The sequence below is a fragment of the Crocodylus porosus genome, unplaced genomic scaffold (genome assembly GCF_001723895.1).
Source record: "Crocodylus porosus isolate Cpor-Errol unplaced genomic scaffold, CroPor_comp1, whole genome shotgun sequence".
In the NCBI taxonomy this organism is placed as follows: Eukaryota; Metazoa; Chordata; order Crocodylia; family Crocodylidae; genus Crocodylus; species Crocodylus porosus.
This window is the reverse complement of record NW_017728949.1, coordinates 47010869-47032109: the sequence shown is the minus strand read 5'-3', so window position 1 is coordinate 47032109 and position 21241 is coordinate 47010869. Positions and strand designations below refer to the sequence as shown.

Below are 21241 nucleotides of genomic sequence, written 5' to 3'. Positions count from 1 at the left end.
TTCCAGGGTGAACTCTATATGGGTCACAGTCTGGTTCCCCACTGTTAAGAATTGGTGCTAACAAGCCATCCCAACCAGCGGATGTGGTAATTTGAAATAGGCAGATCATGCTGTTGCCAAAAGTTTCGAAGTTGAACATGTCATCGATCCCAGCTTCCCTCTTAACATAGGCAAAGTTGGACATTCCAAATATGGCATAGATAAACATAACCAGGAAGAGCAGGAGGCCAATGTTAAACAAAGCAGGAAGAGACATCATCAAAGCAAAGAGCAGAGTGCGGATCCCTTTAGCCCCTTTAATGAGTCGCAGGATTCGACCAATTCTGGCGAGTCGGATGACTCTGAACAAGGTGGGGGACACAAAATATTTTTCAATCAACTCAGATAGAAACATACCTGTAAAACAAACAAACAGATGAAAAAACACCTTTGTAAGGGGATAATATTTAACAACAGTTTAAATTAGGACAGACCTAATATATCCTTAGATTTTGAATGGTGAGGGGGTATATTTTAAGGTTTTCTTAAAGGGATCTGAGAAAAGGCATAACATAGGTCCTATTTTCATTTTGGCTCTTTTTGCAGTACTTTTTTATAAAACAAGTAGATATTAACACACTGTTAGCATTAAGAGAGGGTTATTTTTACCTCTGATACAATAATGCTTTATTACAATTCTCTATTGTGTGCTCATTTACTATAAATTTTGGAAGTGGAACTAAAGTGAATGTCTGATCTTCTAAATTGTTATTGTTAAATAATAGAAAAGACTACCAGTTTTAAAACCAGCATTTGTTCTTCCATTTATTATGTTGCTTTTTGAATATAAGTGTTTCTTACCAACTATGGAGAGAATGACAACTACAAAATCAAAAATATTCCATCCTATGGTGAAGTAGTAATAGCGGAGTGAGATCATTTTCAGGACACATTCTCCAGTAAAAAGGACAATAAACACTAGGTTAATCCTCTGTAAAATATTTTCCATCTCTTTACTCTGATCATCTGTTTCTACCATCATGGTGACCATATTAAGGCAGATAAGAATCATGATGCTGATATCAAATACTTGTTGAGTCACAAAATCAAAGACCACGCCTTGGAACTTGTTCTGGGAATAGAAAAAAATACAAAAAAAAAAAGAGAGAGAACCATGTAATACACACCTTGACTTTTTTTTCTTTTTTATATTGTATTGAAAGAAGGTTAATTTACTCATAAAGGTAATCTCTTTATAATTTATCATATGACATTTCAATAAAAAGTTCAGCCTTATCAAATAATAATACAAATATGACAACTTAAGTCAGTCCCAATAAATGTACGCATTGTGATTCTTGTCCATCTCAGAGATGTCCAAGGCAGGATATAGACTAGAATCCAGCCCTAGTGAGTGTCACTTCACTACCTTAGGCCTTAAACACAAGTTCATGCATAGCACTGCAAGTGCCCAAGCACTGGTAGCACTATAAAAATTGGAGTGCTACAGGGCTATACACACATTCAGAGCCCCTGCCAGGAGTGCTACAGAGTCACATGAAGGCATGCTGTCCCACCAGAGAGTGTTAGTGGACTGGTCTTTTGTTTTTCCAGCCCCTAGGGAGCCCATCACTGAGCTCAATCACTAAGGGTACCTGCAGACATGCTTCTTAGTGTTATAATTGGAACGTGTCAGAGCAGAGTCAATTAATCAACTCTGCTTCACATTTTAATTAGAATTAGCATCACCTCACCATCACATTGTTTCAAAATGGCCATGGGGCTTTAACTAATGTTTGTGTATGGGCAGCCTAAGAGCCTGCCTTCTCCCATTCCAGGGAAGGGGGACTGGGCAGACTGTCAGTCCCCTGGAGAGCACTGTGGTCTGAGTACTGCTCTTGGTGCACTGCTGTCTCAGGCATCAGAGGATTGCCAGATAGATTCCCACCAAACTAGGAGAGTGGCAAAAAAGTTGCTACTGTCCTGGTGCCCTATTAGAGGTAGTGGCAGGACTGTGGACCACTTATTTAACTGTGGCATATTTTTTGATTGTCTTCCAAGTTCTAGACATCTTTTATTCTTTTTTTGCTGAACTTTCCAGAAAAAAAAATTAGCCTGCAAGCATGAGAAATTCTGACCTAAATGACAGTTGGCTGTTACAAAAGCAACTGCAATCTGGACACTACAATGGGAAGTGCTAGGTAAATTTAACTAGATGGGTTTCTGTCAGTTCTACCTGTAATATGCCGTAATTTCATAGATTTCATAGACATTAAGGCTGGAAGGGACCTCAGAAGATCATCGAGTCCAGCCTCCCCGCCCAAAGGGCAGGAAGTCAACTGGGGTCATAGGATCCCAGCAAGATAAGCATCCAATTTGCTCTTGAAGGTGTTCAATGTAGGTGCTTGAACCACCTCCGATGGCAGCCTGTTCCAGACCTTGGGGGCTCGGACAGTAAAGAAATTCTTCCTTATGTCCAGCCTGAAACGGTCTTGCAGGAGTTTGTGACCTTTCGACCTAGTCATCCCTTGGGGCGCTCTGGTGAACAAATGTTCCCCCAGATCCTGGTGGTCACCCCGATAAACTTATAAGTGGCCATCAGATCACCCCTGAGCCTGCGCTTTTCCAGGCTAAAGAGCCCCATGGCTCTCAGCCTGTCGTCTTAAGGTCTGCTTTCCTGACCTCTGATCATGCGCGTGGCTTTTCTCTGGACTCTCTCAAGCTTCTCCACATCCTTTTTGAATTGTGGAGCCCAAAACTAGATGCAGTACTCCAGCTGTGGCCTCACCAAGGCCAAGTACAGGGGGAGAATGATGTCCCAGGATTTGCTTGAGATTCATCTATGGATGCAAGCCAGCATTTTGGTTGCTTTAGTAGCGATCAAATACAATAATACAATATTAGGTTTTCAAAAGGCCTTAAAGAATTTGGGCATCTCCATTGAATTTTAGAGAGACTTGGGCATATATGTTCATCAGGCATCTGAAAATTTCTGCCAAAACATGTATGTGTCCTTTATTGATAAATAAACAGATTTTTCCTACAGTGAAAACAGTTCCTTTCATTCCATGCTAATTTTCCATGTTGCTTACTGATATACTGCTTAAAGGCAATGTGTACATTAGTTTTTTATAGATGAAATATGCCTAAAAATGTGCAAGATTTTCACTTCTGGTTGCTTGGTTATGGAGGCATAATATTCAAAGAATGCTCTGAGAGCAGTCCTCTCACCCTTCACACCCCTGGTCTGGTTTCAGCACAAGGCAGTGGGCAGGAGCATAGCCAACCAATGTGTATCATGGAGTACAAGATGCTCTGGGAACTGTAGTTTTCTAAAGTGTCAGTGGAAGCCAGTGCTGCCAATGGAGAAATTACTCCCCATTTTTTGCCACCAAAGCTCATGCTGACGGGGCAAAAAATGCAGTTTTCAGCAGTGAAATATGGAGGCGAGTTCTTCCCCTGCCCTCTCCCTACCCCCCAGCAGCAAACTGCACTGCTGCTCTACAAAACTACAATTCCCAGAATTCCACTACACTCATTACCTGTGTCAGGTACTTCCTGGAAACCTCTGTGTAGGTAGAGCGAGAGGTGGTAGGATGAAGCATTACCTCCCTGTCCTTCTGGCACCCCACCCATAGGCAGTGCCTAGGACATGTGCCCCGTTTGCCCACCACATGTTATGCTAGTGCTTGGACAGATTAACATATACATTTTTACCCCTGGTCGTGGAATAGGTTTTTGTGGTTTTTTGGATCCCAGTTTTTTCATTGCATTGTAGTATTTCTTCTGTTCTTCTGTCATAAAGATGTCTTGACCTCCAAAGTAAAGGAATGAAATCAAAACTGGTTATAACCATTTTAAAGATATAGTCTTTCAAAACTTTATTCACATTTGTAAGAGGAACATGTCTAAAAGGAAACAAATGCTTGCTTTTATATTTTATTATGGAAACAGATTTTAAATGCATTCTTGAATGAGGGATCAAAGGAGACAAATGGCCATGAGCTGAATATCAAAGAATGGGTCTAATTAACCATTAAGATAATTAGATTTTAGTTTAGGAATTCAGAATATCTTAGACAAGATATAAATATCCTGTTCAGCAGGTTATCAAATTTTGTAGTTTTTTTTATGGTCACAGCATCTTCCACAAGAAGTTTAGCCATCTGTGAGACAGAAAGGGTTCAACCAGTAACTGGTAGACATTTGTAATATTTCTGTCTGAGCCAGTCCCCACCCTTCTATACAAGGTGGACCTTATTTTTGGTAATGGGGATTTTTCTTTTTCAGTAATCATTTAATGCATTCTATCTAGTGCATGCCACATTCTCATATATTATAACTGTAAAAAAGTAATATTACTTTTATAACAGAGGTGAAATACTTATCTTCTTTTTTTGCTGGTTGAAGTTATCAATGATGACACCAATGAACAGATTCAAGGTGAAAAATGAGCCAAAAATGATAAAAATGACAAAATAAAGATACATGTATAGGTTGTCTTCATACTTAGGTTGGTCCAATACCTACAAATAAATACATTGCAAAATATCAGTACTATCATTTCATGTCAACACTAACTGACAAGCAGCAACTCAGGACAAAAGTCTCTAATACATCTGCCCTGAGATAGTACCACAATGTTTTCTGTTTAAATTAATGTACTTTTATTCTGCTTTAGCTTAATGGAAGTTTTACTATCATTTTACAATAATTTGTTTTAGCAGAATTTTTAGTCATATTGAGGCATTCATTTTTTGTTTCATTCATTTTATATATGAATTTTATTTTAGCATAGACTTCAGAGTTTGTACATAAAAAGACTTTAGTATATGTATAATACTTACATTTCTTGAATCGACAGCTGCATACATAATGTCCATCCATCCTTTAAATGTAGCCTGTAAGGAGGATACATTAGCTTAACATCTGTGTAAAATACAGATTCAGGAATACAGCTAGAAGCCAACTTTTAATTGAATTATTTTCAGCAAGTGAATATGGTACCAGGAAACTTTGTACAACTTAAATTGCAAGTTTTATATTTCAAATTACTCAATTAAGTCACTGTTTACCTTATTATTTTGTCTATCTTTGAGCAGTGACATTTAAAGCAAGGAGTATAACCAGCCAATATATAATTACTAATCATCTATTACAAATGATAGCATATAATATCCATGTAATAGAATAAATGCTCAACAAATTGAGATGTAAATGCTACATATAACTGAGAAATACTGAGAAACAGCCATCTTAATGCAATTGCCACCAATGAAGACTGATGAGTAATCCTGCCTGTCCTATCAGTAAGAAAGGTGGCAACTGGACAGAATAAAGGATTTTTTATGAGCTCCAAAGACCTAAATCTTTCCCCATCTCTAATTCCCAGTTTGACTGTTACATTTTCAATGGTAAAAATTATTCTTCCTGATTTAGTGGTTTTGTTTTTATCATAGTTATATTTTCACTGTTTTGAGACAGTTAAGTTCTCTTATACATAGTTTTTTCTGGGAAATACTAAGAAGAAAAGAGTATCTCTACCATAAAAGACAAATTTTAAGGTACACACTGGGTGCATCTATACTAGATGTTTACTGCACAGTGGATTAATTAGCTGCACAGTCAATGTCTACACATGCACCCCCCTCACTCCACAGCAGGATAGTACTTGTATTTATGAGTACTATCCTGCTGTGGAGTAAACTGCAGCAGCACATGTGTAGACACTGCCCCAGCTGGCTGGGGCATGAGGGTGCTTCACTGCAGGGGCTGCCTGCCAGCTAACCCTGTGCTGAAGGACCCTCATGCCCCATCCATCCCCCCTACAACACGTTGAGCTGAGGGGAGCAGACCCAGGGTGGCAGGCTGACCCCTTGGGGCCCTCTGTCTGCTGGGGCTTCTCTGACCCAACTCAATGTGCCGCAGTCCTGGGCACACATTCAAATGGCAATAAACACCAGAATTTATTGCTCCTGAGTTTATAACTTCACATTAACTGCCTTTGTAGACACACCCCAGTATGCGACAGCTTTCTCTGGATTTCTTCCTTTTTTCTAATCCATATCTGTGTGTGCTGTAAAACCTCATAAAGAGATGAGGATGGGCTTCAGATGGTGTTTTACAAAAGAATGATATTGTTCATTCAACAGGTGTTCTCTATCAGAGCCATCATGGATTACAAAGCACATCTCCAGAAATCAAAGCATTGAGATTTTATTAAAACATGAAGAAATGAAAGACTGAGATAGTTCTGCATCCCTTTTGTTCCACCTATTATCACTTGGCTCTACAAGGCTTCAGGAATTTTGGTTCCTTCATATTCCTGCCGAAAAAGAGAATATATACAGATCCAAACTCAGAATGGGCAAGCCCTCTTCAATGATTAATGACATCTCCAGTTCCCTGAGGCTTACTGTGCAGTTGTCAGAAAAACAAACTCTGCCCGTGCAGCATATAAAGTACAATACAGTTGATAACATCATAACATTGACAGAAGATAAAAAGTGGAATGTTTTCAAAAAATAAAAGGTCCCTATAGACCATTCAAGTTTAAAACAGAAAACACCTCTGAAATTTCAGATATGCAGGATTTTCTTGCATATACATTCAAGTAGAGCAAGTTTGTTACCTTCACACAGTAAGATTCAATCACACTAACAATTTATGGCATGGTGGTGAAACCCTTAAGTGTCAAGCTGTGTTAGAAGGCAGTTACCCATGAATAAAAGACACATGAAGGTCTGTGAATTGGCTTGAGATTTTAAAGTCAACATGACCAGCTGAAAATCAAATTTGCCACCTTAGGCAATACAGAGTTGGAAAACAGCAGGGTGCCCATAATATGACACATCTGCTCAGTCTGTTAAGCAGGCATATTTTTGCATCATGTACAAGCTGCAGGGGTTAAAGGAGTCCCTCCAAAAGATGTCTTTTATTTCCTTTGATCCAGACACATGCTGCTTGAATCACCACTCATGATCTCCCAGGCATAGTGAAACTATTATTTTTTCCATTATGCATGCAGTTGTATTTCACATTAACCTGGATTAAGTTCAGTGAAGAGAAAAAGACTAAAATTACAATATTAAAATTAACCTTGTCACATTCATAATCTTCCAATAAAGGACCCAATTATAAAGCAATATTTTAAAAAATCCTGGACATTTACGCCATGTCCAGATGAACATGGTCATGCAGTATGTGCATGCTGCACATTCTGCATGCACATACCAAATGCACATACTACACATTCAGCTGTTCTTTGCACTGCAAGGTAGCAGTGCGGTGTGGGTTTTTTGGCCCTGGGAAGTCCCAGGGTCAAAAAACCCTGTGCAAAAAAAACAAAAAGTGGAGCAGGGCACATGGGAGCAGTATGTGCTGCCCAAAACCAGAGCCTAGCCAGCAGAAGCCACACTCCAACTGCTGGCCAGTCTCTGAGCAATGGGATCGCTGCTGCTACAGCCCTAGAAGCCCAGGTAAGGTTCTGGGGCCACCCCGGTTCTGGCCCCAGCCTCTCCTACCATACCCAGGGTAACCTGCTGTGTGCCAGACAGCACCTAGCATAGACATTCCCCGGGGACAAGTAGCAGCAGCACAAAGTGTGCCTCTGCTGCTTCTCCTCAGGGAAACATGTTCACGCTTATGTGGACACTAGGGGTGTACGAAGTGGGCCATATTTGATTCAGCCCAATTCAGGGGGCAGTAATTTGATTCGCTGATTCAGATCACTGTCCCAATTTCATTTGGTCAAATCCAAATCTGAAGACTCGACTGTGATTCAGAGAAACAGCAATTCAGCCACAGACACAGCTTTATATGTTTTTTCTACATATCTTGAGGCACCAGGTGTGACTCGCAAACGCTGAGATGGTGGGGTGGATGGAGCATCCCACAGGAGTGTGTGGGGGGGGCAGCCCATGTGCTTGGTGGTTGACCCAGAAGATTGGCCATGGGGGGACCCCAGGTACCCCCCCAGACCCAGGAGGCACCAGTTGCTGAGCCAGGGGGCGGGGGCCCACACACTCTGTGGCAAACCCAGAAGTAAACCAGAAGTGCTTATGATCCACTTCCAAGTCTGCTGCCGAGCATGATGGGGACTGCCCCCATGCTCCTGTGGGGCGCTCCATCTGCCCCACCATCTCAGCGTTCACAAGCTGTCTGATACCTTGAGATATATAGAAAAAACATATAAAGCTGTGTCTATGGCTGAATCACTGAATTTCTCCAAACAGAATCAGAGGCTTCCAGTTCGATTCAGACAGATTAATAGGTCTCCTGATTCAATTCGGATTCAGAGATTCAGCCACCAAATCAGGCTGAATCTCCTCCAAATCAAATCAGGGACTGAAGCTTCATACAGCCCTAGTGGACACGGCCTTACAGTCCATATCAGTATCATTACTACTGCAGTAAATCAATGTTGTAGTAGTAGGGCCTGTTACACATTACACTGTGAAGTGCACAAATGTTAATCAGGGTTTGTATTAGCTGGGGGTTTAGAGCAGTCACAGCCTAGTCTAGAAGCCTTCCCTGACTGCCCCCACCTGCACACCTGTGACTTGTTACCAGCTGCAACTTGCATGGTAAGCAGAGGCAGAACTAGGAGCTGTACCTGTGAGTTGCTAGAGGGCTGGTGAGCCAGGACAGGCTTCTATCCCTGCTCTATGGGCAGAGGTGTAAGAGATCCTGGGATACTGGAGGATTTAAGCATGGGTGACGTGTCTGTGGGGAGTGGCAACACCTTAATGAAACAGGAGCTGGGTAGAGCAAACCAGGGATAATCCTATCCCGACTGGCATAATTTTGAGATGCATAATAGATGCTTATAATCACTTTAAAGTGTTAATGTGCAGACAATCCAGGGATTAAGAGCTCCAAGAGGCACCCACAATTACCATGTAAGAAGGCCTGTAGAGGGTGTGAACAGGCTCAGAGTGTTAGAATGAAAAAACAACAACTGTGGACATTAAATGCTACCTTTCTGTAAGGAAAAAAAAGCTAAAATAGCACCTGTTTTCATCATACTAACTCAATTTAACATTCATTACTTTAGAACATTTTATGCTCCTCAAGAATCGGAGGGAAAAAATATTAGAAAACCCCAACAAAGAGTAGAATTAACTGAGTTATGAGCTGATTTCTTTCTAGAGTACAAAATGTTCTCTCACTGTATTGCTCAGATTTGTATTAATCTTTCACATGAGTCATTAGGAAAAAAAATAGTAACAAGAAATTATGAACATTAATTGAGAAGTTAGGTGAGAATAACATGGCTTCTTCACTTCCCAAAATGGAAGCCTCAGCTTAATTACAGAAATGTTCTACTTCAGCTCTATATCGCCTAAGCAATACTTTCTTACATATAAAAGAAACTCAAGACTCTTTACTGAGGTCAATGGAAACTTACGCCTGCTTGTGTTAGGGCTAAATTTAGCCTATAATCTTTTTTTTCTTCAGGAAAAATTAACTTTGTTTACACATTTCTAAATTAACCATTTCCATTTTTTTTTGAGTAAAGCAATAATGCAAGATTACAACAAAAGGCAAGGCACAGCTCAGTATCACTGGGGTACTTAGTATATCACAACTGATTCCTCAGTCATGCTGGTTTAAATCCAGAGTAACTCTATGGATTTCAAAGGAGATGGTTTTAAAGAACCTGATCCAAACTATTTTGGCTAAAGAGTCAAAGAAACCTAAGAAACCTTTAGGTAGGGATACATTTGAATGGAATAAAAAAACTATGAAAGCCTTGTTTTAAGACAAAAGCTAAGAAACAGGGGAAAATATTTCATGAGCATTTTCATTTTATTCTTTAAGATACAACAATAAATTATTTTTAATAAATTTAATGTTGGCATTTTATAGCTATCTAAATCTGCCTGGTAGCCCCTAGTTTTATCTTCTACATTTTTTACCTTGCATTTCTAAAACTTCTGTTATTTTCCTTTTCATATACTTTATGGCAGAATAATCAACTCTTAACTTTAGAATCCAACCCTGGGCTTGCAAAATTTTGCCCAAAGAAATCTCCCACCCAAGATTTACTTACCAGAGGAATTCCAAATACTAGGCTCCAGGCTTATATCTCTTATGAAGGAGTCATGTCACTCCTCCCTTTCCATCCCTACTTACTGCTGCATGAGAACTGCATGTGAAAAAGGAATTTTTCCAGCAGATCTGTCTCTGTTTTGTTTCTTCTTTTCAGGGTCACAGAAAATCCTCACACAAGTTCAGAACAAAAACAATGATGACAAATCTGCAGATCCATACAGACCAAAACAAGCTGGACTGGATCATAAAACAGAAAGTGTTTCTACACAGAAATATTGAACTAATGGTACCTTCAAAGCTTCCATAGGACAAACATTTAAACTCCACTTAAATCCAGTCCCAGAATAGAAAGGATCTTGGAAATCTGTCCTACAGTTTGATCACCAAAGTCCTAATTGATATTGCCCAGGAGTCGTTTTTGGCACATATCAGGAGCCAACATAGTTCATACAGAAAATATTTTTGTCTCTGGGTCTCATTTCATGGACATCAAAGAAAGAGTAACTTAGTTTCTCTCCTCTCCTTAGGAGGAGACATAAAACACTTTGTGTTTCCCAGAGTGCTGCAGAACAGTGCATCGGATTCCTACCTACCCAGTCCTGCTCTGCACGCACTGACCTCAGAAATAATACAGTGAAAATCCACTTTTTTGGGAGCAAGAGAATAAACTTTATTGATGCCAAATGACTTCACTGGACTTTTGGAGGAGGTATTAAGACTGCATGTCTACACAGAAACCACAGTAAGCATATCTATTGACACCCATATCTTTGTAACTAGATTCCTTAGGTTCAGTGTTTATCTTTGGTCCTGAGCCAAATAACTAATTTCTTCTAGTAGCTTTACTTTATTTCAAGTATATTAAAAGACTCCCCCAATTAATATCGGTACTCATCTGTTCCTCTCAGTTGCTTCATAGTCACCTGCCCAGGATTCTGACCTAATTTTTGTATCTAATATTCTTTCTGTATCAATTGGAAGATGGCTTTTATAACCTCTGCTCTGACTAAGGAAGCTGTGTGCCCTAAAAAGCTATCATCCTGAGTCATGTCCTTCATTATGCTCTTTCATTTACAGGAGCACAAATACCATTGAATGTCAGCTACATTTGAGTTCCTAGCTCCTTTAGGCACTTTTTAAAATCCCTCTTCCCTCCCACTAACAGGATCTCATTGTTAGGTTTACAAATCAGTATTATCAATTTATCACTCACATCTGCAAAGGTGTAAGTCTCCCTGTCCAGTCTAGAGAAACAGAAGACACTCTTTGGTCAAGGAGTGACATATAACACAGGTATATGAGATCACTTCTATGCTTACCACAACTGGAAAAAAGAAGTGGACATGTCAGCCAAATTCCACCCACAACTCGAGCTCTGTCTTGCCGAAATTCAAAAATGAGGCACTACTCACAGCACATGGTACAGATGTTCAAAATATGATCAGGCCTGCTCTGCTGGATTCCTCAGGCCTGGCTCTCTCTCACATGAAGTTTGGGTATGCCCAAGGGCATAACTGGATTAAGCCATAAGGAAAGTAATTTCATACCTATGATTTTAGATCAGAGCCACAGGATGATTTTAAGAATTTAAGTTTTTGTTTAAAGAAGTCTTTTTGGAAAATTTAGGGGAAAAAACCCCATAAAAGAGTAGCTTAAAAATGTAAGCCATATACAAACTGGCACTGTGATTTCTTCTTGAGTCTGCAGAGATGCTCTTGTGGAAGGAGAAGCTGAAATCAAGAGAGCCAGAAAAGGATAAACCTAGCCCTATCTTTACTCCTGAACAAACCATATTCCTATTGGCTGGAGATCCGGAGGAGAGCTTGTGAGGGTTTGGTGGATGTCTTACTGAGCTCCGCCAGATTGGCTTCAACTAAGGTGGGCTTATACTGGCCCCAGACACTGTTCCTTCTTGCTACCCTAACAGCTGTATATATAAAAAAAGGGACTAGTGTGTTGGCTCTCTCTTGAGTTCAGTACATTTGTGCTACCAAAATCAAATTTTGTGCTTACACTAGATTGTGATATTTTAATAACATATTTGTCCCTATCCTTTTTCCATGCTGTGATCCATAGTAAAACAGTTATGCATGCCATAATTTAAATGTCAGTAGTTGTGCATTTTATACACAAGCCTACTTAGATGAATGCAGCAGTTCACAGTTCTGAGTTACTGTTTAGACTCTCCACAGACAGGGCAATATGACTATATCAGGTTATGCTCAATTCATGTTTTAAAGCTTTTTCATTATTTTCTTCACAGCCAGAAAATTGGAGACTGCTTTTTTTTTAAAATAAAAAGTGAGAGTGCAGAAGCTAAAAACAGCATCAGAAAAAGAAATGGTACATATTCCATAAAACCCAGTTAAATTAAAGCCCTACATCTTTCTTGCTGCAGTTAATTTCATATTAGGCTGCTAGATCTTCCAGAATACAGCAAAACTGCTAACTCAGTTAGCAGTTTTCTTTTATCAGAGACAAGCTTGCACTTGAGTGCCACTAGTAACGTCCTTCTTGCATTCGGTGTCCTCTCCTCTTTCTTTCTTTGCTTCTGTTTGTACTAAGCACTTCTATTTGTTTGCTGGCATGGAAACATCAGGGAGAGATTTTATAAATGAGTCTGTCTATTTTTTTTTCCTGCTTTACCTACTTCTCAATTTACTGAGGAATTACTTCTCAGATCACATAAGTCTGCACTGGTGGCAGCCGAATAATTGGAAAAGGAATTTCTTACCTGGGAATTTTTTTCTGTAACTTAGTTACACCAAAGTATATTTCTGCCTTTCAGAAACTATAGCATCCAAATAGTCCATGTTGCGTAGTACTATTTCAGCTTATGACTGGAAATTTGCAAAGCTGGAAGTCTTGGGGGAGGTTGAGAGGAACAAAGAGGGAGGGACTAGGAGTTACTCTATATAGGCCACAAAACTTTTCTCCTGTTAGTACTAGTTACCATCTGCTGGCCAATGTGAAAGAGAGGAATTATTCTTTAGTGTACTGGTATTACTAAGTTACAGAAAAAAATAACAGGTAAGCATTTCTCTTTTAAGTGAGACACAGTTGGAAAAAATGCTTTTCACTATTACATGTAAGCAATCAGAAGTATATAAAGAGTGATCACTTACTACTTGAAGTAAAGATAGATACCCAAATCCTACATTATCAAAGTTTACTTTCACATTTTTCCATCGAGCACTTTGATTGGCGTCTATGAGTTCCCGGCACTGACTATAATTGTTGATTACTTCGACTTCAAACCTTTCATCAGTTGTGGTGTTAACACAGTAGTAGAACTTCCCAGCAAACAGATTTACTCCCATGATGCTGAAAATTAGCCAGAATATAAGACAAACGAGAAGCACGTTCATGATGGATGGAATTGCTCCTAAAAGGGCATTCACAACCACCTGGTACACAAATACAGGGGGAAAAAGAAAAGAGTATAAGAATATTTACAGAATATATACTGGTTTATCAATGCTTTATCAGTCTAAGCCTTTATAAAAGCTAATACTAATACTGTTAATGCAATAAATTAATGGCAATAGTGTTACTCTAATTTATACATAAAGTTATCACATGCTCAATGGAAGAACAAAAAATACAAAAACTAAAATATCTAAATGAAAAACAAGAATAGAAAACCTGGTGATGGTAAGACGAAGACTTACGTTCATGTGTTCTATAAAAAAGAGATAAGTATTAAATATAAATACAAAAAATTAAAATAATCTAAAATGCCACAAATTAGGTCATATAAACTTAAAAAAAAATTGCACCATGTAAATTTGAAAAATATACCTTTGAAATTAAAACAGAAAACAAGGATATCTCTAAAAACTATGGTCTATGTTAAAGGTATTATTCAAGATTCATATACATATCTTTATTGCCTTATTGATCCATGCAAATAACTACAAAGATTAATTTCTTTGTATAGGAAAGCAAGACAGTTTTGCAACATGTGTTTATTTGAATCAACATAGTTTATTTCAAGCTCCAGTCTTATTATTTCATTTACTGAGTTTAATTCATTAATACCCTTCATTTATCTAAGCAATATTAAGGGAAAATTCAGGATTTTAAAATTTATTTATAGCTAATTGCCTGTCCAAGTCCCTGGAGGCAAGATGTCACAGTAGTAATTTACAGCAGAAATCAGATCGTTTTTTTCCTAATGTCCTGGAGCCTGTTATGTGTCTGTCAAAGCTACAAACAATTTTGGGGACTGTGCTTGGTTGAACAGCTAAGCCAATGATCTTCAGTCTTTTTTAGACTCAAGACACCCCTTCATAACTTTTGTAAATCAAGCAGCACCCCATTTCAAAAACTAAAGTATTTGTTACTGTGATTACCCTCCATGCAGAGGGGCCAGGGAGTGGGGGTAGGGGATCAGACAGACAAGAAAACCCTGAACCTGCCCTTATCCACTTCAGGGTTGGGCAAAATGTGGCCTGGGGGCCAGATGCAGCCCACCAAGCCATTCTGTCTGGCCTGTGGGGCCCCTAAAAAATTTAGAAAATTAATATTTATCTGCCCTGGGCTGCCTGTCATGTGGCCCTCAATGGTTTGCCAAAATTCATTAATCAGCCCTCTGCCCAAAATAATTGCCCACCCCTGACTTATCTCCTCACACTTTCTGCTGCCCACTTCAAAAGATCTTATGACAATCCAGGGTGCTCCCACACCCTGGTTGAAAATCACAGAGCTGATCAGTGTTCCTATATATCTGATAACAAATCTGCTCATTTACTATTAGATATGTCTTTTTACTTTTGGCTTTGTCCCATAGTTTGAAACTAAAAGGGGCACTATAAGAAATAAATAACATATCCACTGATGACCTGCTTCTCAGTCATTCTAATTCTGAGGCAGCAGAAATACAATAGGGTTTGGCAAGGCTTATGAAGTGTTTACCTCTTTTTTTCTATATCAGGTTGTGGACTTTCCCATCCCAGGGTAATTCAGAGCAAACTCAGAACCGCCAAAACTTATATCCACTTCCCACAATTTTTTGTAGGTCCTGAGAAGCAGAGGTTATTTTCAGGGAATCATTTCTGGATACTTTAAGACCCCTTTCTATTACAGAGTGGCATAAAAGGCTAGGGACAGAAATTACACAAACTGGTATGAGTGATTGGAAACTGGTTCAAATCTGTAAAACAACAGAAGTTCAGTGCACATAAACCACTTCAAATAGCTGAAACTGGCTTAAGATAAACCTGGATGAATGCAGTATCAGATTTAACTGATTTAGGTTATATCAGGTTATTGAACTTCTGTCCCAGACCCTTTCCAAATTCTTGTTACCATACAGTCCTCTAGCCTCCCAGGGTGCTTTGAATCTCTCCCACAATCCCCGCCCCCCTCCCTTGCAGGGTGGGTGGGCTAACCTTGGCCCAAGCTGTCTGCTCCAGCTGAGCTGGGAGGTATGCTCTAGCTCCCTGCAGCTTCTGGCCTGGGCCACTTCAGGCATTTGGCTGCACTTCTGCAGTCACAACTGTCTGTCTGTTCGCTGCTTATCAATTCAATCTACGCAGCTTAGACTATCCTGCAAAGATTGAATTTATTCAGCCTTGGGTTTTTTGACTGTCTGTACTTAGCCAAAGAGATAATATTATAACTAAGAATCCAGCATTATCATTCTATCAAGTTTGATCACTAAAACAACCAATAGTGAATATATTTTAATGAGTTTTACTTTTTGTGAGAATTGTGATATATGCTTGCTTTCTTAAAATTCCTATATTAAGAAAATGCAAAGTTCTTGCAAAAATATCTGATTACTCTAATCATACGTTTCACTTAATGAAAAGTTGAGACTAAATTAAAATGGTGAGACTAAATTTCTGAACACTAGGACTTCATTCTCCAGAGACTGAAACCAGAGTTGTAAAAAACAGGGACTTTATTCCATCTAGTAGGAAAAGTAAATCTTGTTAAATTGGTTGAAGAGATTGAGACTAACATTAAAATTATGAATGCAAGAATTTGGGGAATTCTTAATTGCTTGAATTGGTCCATATCACTATTGGTGCTAAATTCATGTTTGAAACTCTAGGTCTGCTGGTGCCTTTGCCATTATTGCATGCAGGTATTACATGGATATTTTCCAGGATGTGCAACATTTCTCTTTACCCCTCCATATACAATTTAATATTTCTGTAGAAACCTGAAAAAGACACATACACACACACACACACACACACACACACATACATATATATATACATATGCATATGCATATATATACACATATACATATACAAATCAGAAGTCCTAAACTCAGAATGATTTTGTTTTTGTGAATCAAGTTGTCATCACAGACAATGGATTAGCAGGCCTGGAGACATACTGGACCACAGACAGATTCAGTACAGGCACCAGATTATTAACAACAATGGATGTTTATAGATATGCTCCAGGAGTGTGTGTGTGTGTGATGGGGGCGCTTTAATTAGAGCAGCTCCAAGAGCCACTTTAATTAAAGCACCTGGAGCATCATGTGTATCAGCATCCCCACACTGAAAAATGGCTGTCAAGCAGGCTTTAGTTAAAGTGCCCCCATCACCATTTTTCAGCATGGGAACACTGATACATGTGATGCTAGAGTCTACTGAAGCTTAGTAATTACCATGCTCCAACAGACTCAACTAACTGAGTTTGCTCTGATAAGCTGTAATTACAGCACATTGGACCAGCCTTGTTGCACATGTACAGGCACCCAATGATTAAAGTCACAGATGAAAAAACTGTTAATACATAATAGTGGTAAAAGAAAAAAGTTTCTACTTTGCTATCAAAATAATCTTGCATCTTCAGGTGAGAGAGCAATTGAGTCTCTCTTGAGGTTGCCAACAAGGAATTTTTTGGAATAAGAATTGAACTGATTCCACCAACCCATTCCATAGAGGTTACAAAACACCCACCAATGGTAATAATTTTTGTCACTACTGACCTGGCCTGGATGCAAACTGGTGACCTACAGATGAAAGGTTTTGCAGCCTACTACCAACCCCTTAAGCTATCCAGGACCCCTAGATGTGCTATTGAGAAAATAAAATTAAATTAAATTTTTTAGATGTTTTAGTGCCCACAATGAGCTTTTGCCCTGCACAGCATATCCTGTTAGGCTGCTCGCATGCTTCTAGGTCCGTTTCTATAAACTGGTGAGAATTTCTTTAGTGTTTTTATGTCTATAACACAAGTAACATGTAGAGAAGGAAACAAATGGTTTTCTTCCTTGAATGAATGAAATATATTAGGAAAATCTGGCTATTATCTTATATAATATATACTGTGTGTACATGTGTGTATTAATATACATGTATCATGTGCTTATACACACAAGCGTAATGATAAATAAAATATGTTTAAAAAGAGAAATTAATACAGAGAAAGCTACAAATCTTTACTAGTTAAGCAATGTAACAAATAAAAAATTATAAGCAACCTCTCATGAGGTACATTTTGCAGAGGTAGAACACAATTTTGACAATCATATTTCATACTGATGCTCCCTCTTCAATGCTGAGTCAGTCATACTATGTTACAAGAGATGTTTCTATTCAAACAAGGGGTGGTTCTTTCCTGCTTGCCTTCTTTGATTTCTTGTTCTTGAACTAAAGTCCAAGGCCCCCATCTGAAACTACAGTTGTGGAAGAGCATGTGCAAACCTAAGTTTAATCTGCTTGTGCCCTCCCTGAGTTTCATGGTTGGTTTTTTTTGGTCACTGCCTAATTCCCATGAGAAAATTAGAGAAATCTCAGGTTGCTTCACTTTTCCCTTGCTTCCTATGCCCCCAAATTCATATTATGTCAGCCAGATGGTCACTGAAGCAAAAGGACACCTTAGCCATGCCCACTGCACAAAGTGTAATGGTTGGAATGGAATCAGAAGGGAGCTGTGCCAATATGAAAGCTGTCATGGTAACTCTATGCCAGCCAATGATCTTGCTATTTAGGGGGAGGTTGGCAGTGGTGAAGGAAGCTTTCTGTTAGCTGAGTGGTGCAAAACCACCTTAGTACAGCTTGGAATCTCTCTCCGCTGAATTTGATAACTCCCACACTCTCTAGCTTAAAAGTCTGGTGATTTTCATAAAACTGTAATTACTATTTTAGTATAGTATTGCCTGGGGTCCTAGATCAGATCAAGGTGCTACTGTTCTCAAACCTATACAGACAAAAATAAAAGTATCTCTTCTTTTAAACAGTTTTCATTCTTACTTTAAAACCAGATATAATAGGTCGATGAAACAACCTGTGTGGTAGGGGGCAGGGAAGATGAAATGGAACAACAGTAATAGATGAATGGTCTTTCCACCAGCTGTCTAAGTGGACCACCTGCCTAGCACTTATTGGCAAGCACTCAAACATTTTGCAAGTATCATAATAGAAATGAGTCTTACGGTGGGGCTGAAGGAGCATGTGGAAGTATCTTTGCACATTTTTAAATCAGTATGTGTATTGTTTTATTTACTAAAATTTACCTGAAATAAATCACCTATCAATTCATAATAGGAATGTTTGAACTGAAGGCTGAGGTGGAGGATAGTGAGGGTATTTGACTATGCCAGAGTTCATCCAGCAAGAACCCAGGGCTCCCTCCTATTTCAGACAGTATCTCTCTGGCTTGTTCTCTTCCTTCTGTTTCTATATATCTTCCTTTACTCAATACTAAGTTGCCAACTTCAAGATAAGTGCTAGAGAAGATAATTCATAACTTGCCATCTGATGGCTAGAGCACTTTGCTAGCGGCTGTACTTCAAACCTCCCTCAGAGGTGGGGAGGGAGGGGAGAGGCCTAGAACCCAGGTCTCCTGCTTCCTGGGCAAGTGCCTGAACCACTGAATTAGTGGTGTAAAATATGCACTTTCTCCTCTGATGCTCATCATTCACTAGTCAGTTTTTTTACAACTAAAATTTTGGGACTATAAATTTAGTTTATAGTTTTACAAGCAATACATAAGACTATAAATAAGTTTACCCTGCCTTACATGCATACCACAATGAACTTATTTCAGCACAGCCCCACTGAGTATGCTCAGCAAATGTACACATTTGCACACCCAGAGCTGAATCACAAACTCTGCAGTTACTCAGCTTCAAATGCAAAGAAGAATTTCAGGACTCAGCATGGCAATGTATTATAACTGCATCATTACTGTTAGTCATTTGGTTCTTTTACCCAAGTGGTTCTCAACCTTTTTAGACTCAAAGCACCAACTAGAATGTGCCAGCTCTTAGTTTTCGCTCTTTTTTGACTGCAGAAAAATAATAGTAATTCTTCTGTTGCAAAAGCCACAACAGGTTGGAATGTTTTTAACAATATGAATTCTTATTTAAAATTTCTGGGTTTACCTTGTGAATTATGTTTGCATACCTAACAGTGCTAACATTGTGAGGCACCTTCAGCACCCTTGAAAGGATCTCAAGGCACTCCAGGGTGTCATGGCACCCTACGTCAGAATCACTGCTGTGCACTATCCACTTATGCTAGTACTGATGCAGGCCAGACTCCTTGGCAAGTGGAATTAGCATCAATGTCCCTACTAAAGTAAGGTATGCCAAAAGCCTCAGCACAACTAAGACTAGTTAATTATGTCTGCTCTGACACCACTGAATCTTATAATCCATCAGTATATCCCAATATTGACTTGTTTTTTGAATGGGTTGGAAGGAAGGACGGATCGACAGACGGACAGATGGATGGATGGACGGACGAACGCATCCCCACCCTTTTCCCCCTCTCACTGTCTTCAGAAGCTGGTTAGAACTAGTTCTGAATTGATCCATGACAAGTAATATTAAAAAAGGCTAAAGTAGATAAATAAAATGTACCAGGCTGATCCTATAAGTAGGACTCTGAGGACTTTTATATATATCCTCTGGGAGTGGGGGGGAGAGGAAAGGGGGTGGTGCTTTAATTAGAGTGTCTCTCAGAGCCACTCTAATTAAAGCTCCTGAAGCATCATGTATATCAGCATCCCCACACTGAAAAATAGCAGTAGATGTCCTTTAACTAAAACTTGTTGAATGAGCTTTTGTTAAAAGCTCTCCCACCACCATTTTCAATATAAGGATGCTGATGCACATGAACCTGGAGTCTGCTGAAGTTCAGTAATTACCACGCTCCAGCAGACTCTATTGATCAATGCATGTGAATACATGCCCTAAGACCTTGCATCTTTTCTTTGATCAGTTGATAAGGGTGTGGAAAATAATTTGCCCTTCCATCCCCATGGACTATTATGTAGAATTAAAAGTGCACCTTAAATGAGGATGAGTATTTTTTCATTCCACACTTGGTCAAAGAAAAGAACAGCTAAGCCTGTATTCTGTGCTCAAGGAATCTTTGACTCTGTGACTTATCTTTGTTTTCTTATACAGAAGATTTACCAATTTACAGTTGTCACTTGCAGATATAACTGAGTAACAAAATGGCATTACTTAAAACCTGATTAAACTGTCTAAGAATCAAGTACCAGCAAAGACCTTCCCTCAAGAAATGTACCAGAATTTTGAAAATTAGCAGGCAGAAGAACACTGATCTGACCATCATCAAGTTTTGGTATAGTGGACAATAGTGGTGAGCTGTTGGTACACATGATTGCAGAAATATAACTTTTTAAAACATCAAGGATTTTTTGTATTCTGAAAAAAATTCAGGACTCAGCATGGCAGTTGAGGTGAGAGAGTTTGCTATAGTATGATAGAAAGTGCTACCTGGTTTTCTCAAGGAAACAATTTCTTACTTTTTCTGCCACCAACTAAAAAGGGAAACAAACCACTGGTTTGAGGGCACCATTACATCCCTGGTCAAAACCCTATCAGCAGCAGCAGCAGTAGGTATAGGATGCTCCCCACCATTAATTCATTTTTTCCATACATCAACGTCCAAACGGTTGTAAAAAAAATGTCAATACTAGCAACTACCCAGTACCCTTTTGCTGAAGGGAGATTTTGAGCTTTTTAGCTATGGTCACTTTGACACATGCATTTGGACATCATTCAGTAGAGAGATTTCTGAAAGCTGAATCTTATAGCCCTAATATTTACACCCTCCCTAAGAATGCTTTTAGGAACACAATTATTACATTAGGAAAAGATATAGCGGGAATGTAATTCTTCATAGGAAGGAGAATCATCAAGTCAGTGCTATAAGGCACAAGAATGAAGGAGTTTTATTACAGATCTTTTCAGTGTACA

The 21241-nt window shown here is 39.1% G+C and overlaps 1 protein-coding gene across 6 annotated transcripts in view; it reads right to left on the bottom strand.

The window, feature by feature from the left end:
• SCN1A (sodium voltage-gated channel alpha subunit 1) overlaps positions 1–21241 on the bottom strand; it is a 177492-nt gene that overhangs the window by 3005 nt on the left and 153246 nt on the right. For all 6 annotated transcript variants that reach the window (XM_019553579.1, XM_019553581.1, XM_019553576.1 and 3 more), the window contains 6 exons: positions 13161–13442; positions 4827–4880; positions 4368–4505; positions 3697–3801; positions 841–1111; positions 2–396 (listed from right to left, as the gene is read on the bottom strand). In XM_019553579.1, coding sequence (XP_019409124.1) covers positions 2–396; positions 841–1111; positions 3697–3801; positions 4368–4505; positions 4827–4880; positions 13161–13442 — 1245 coding nt within the window. The remainder of the gene's footprint in view (position 1; positions 397–840; positions 1112–3696; positions 3802–4367; positions 4506–4826; positions 4881–13160; positions 13443–21241) is intronic.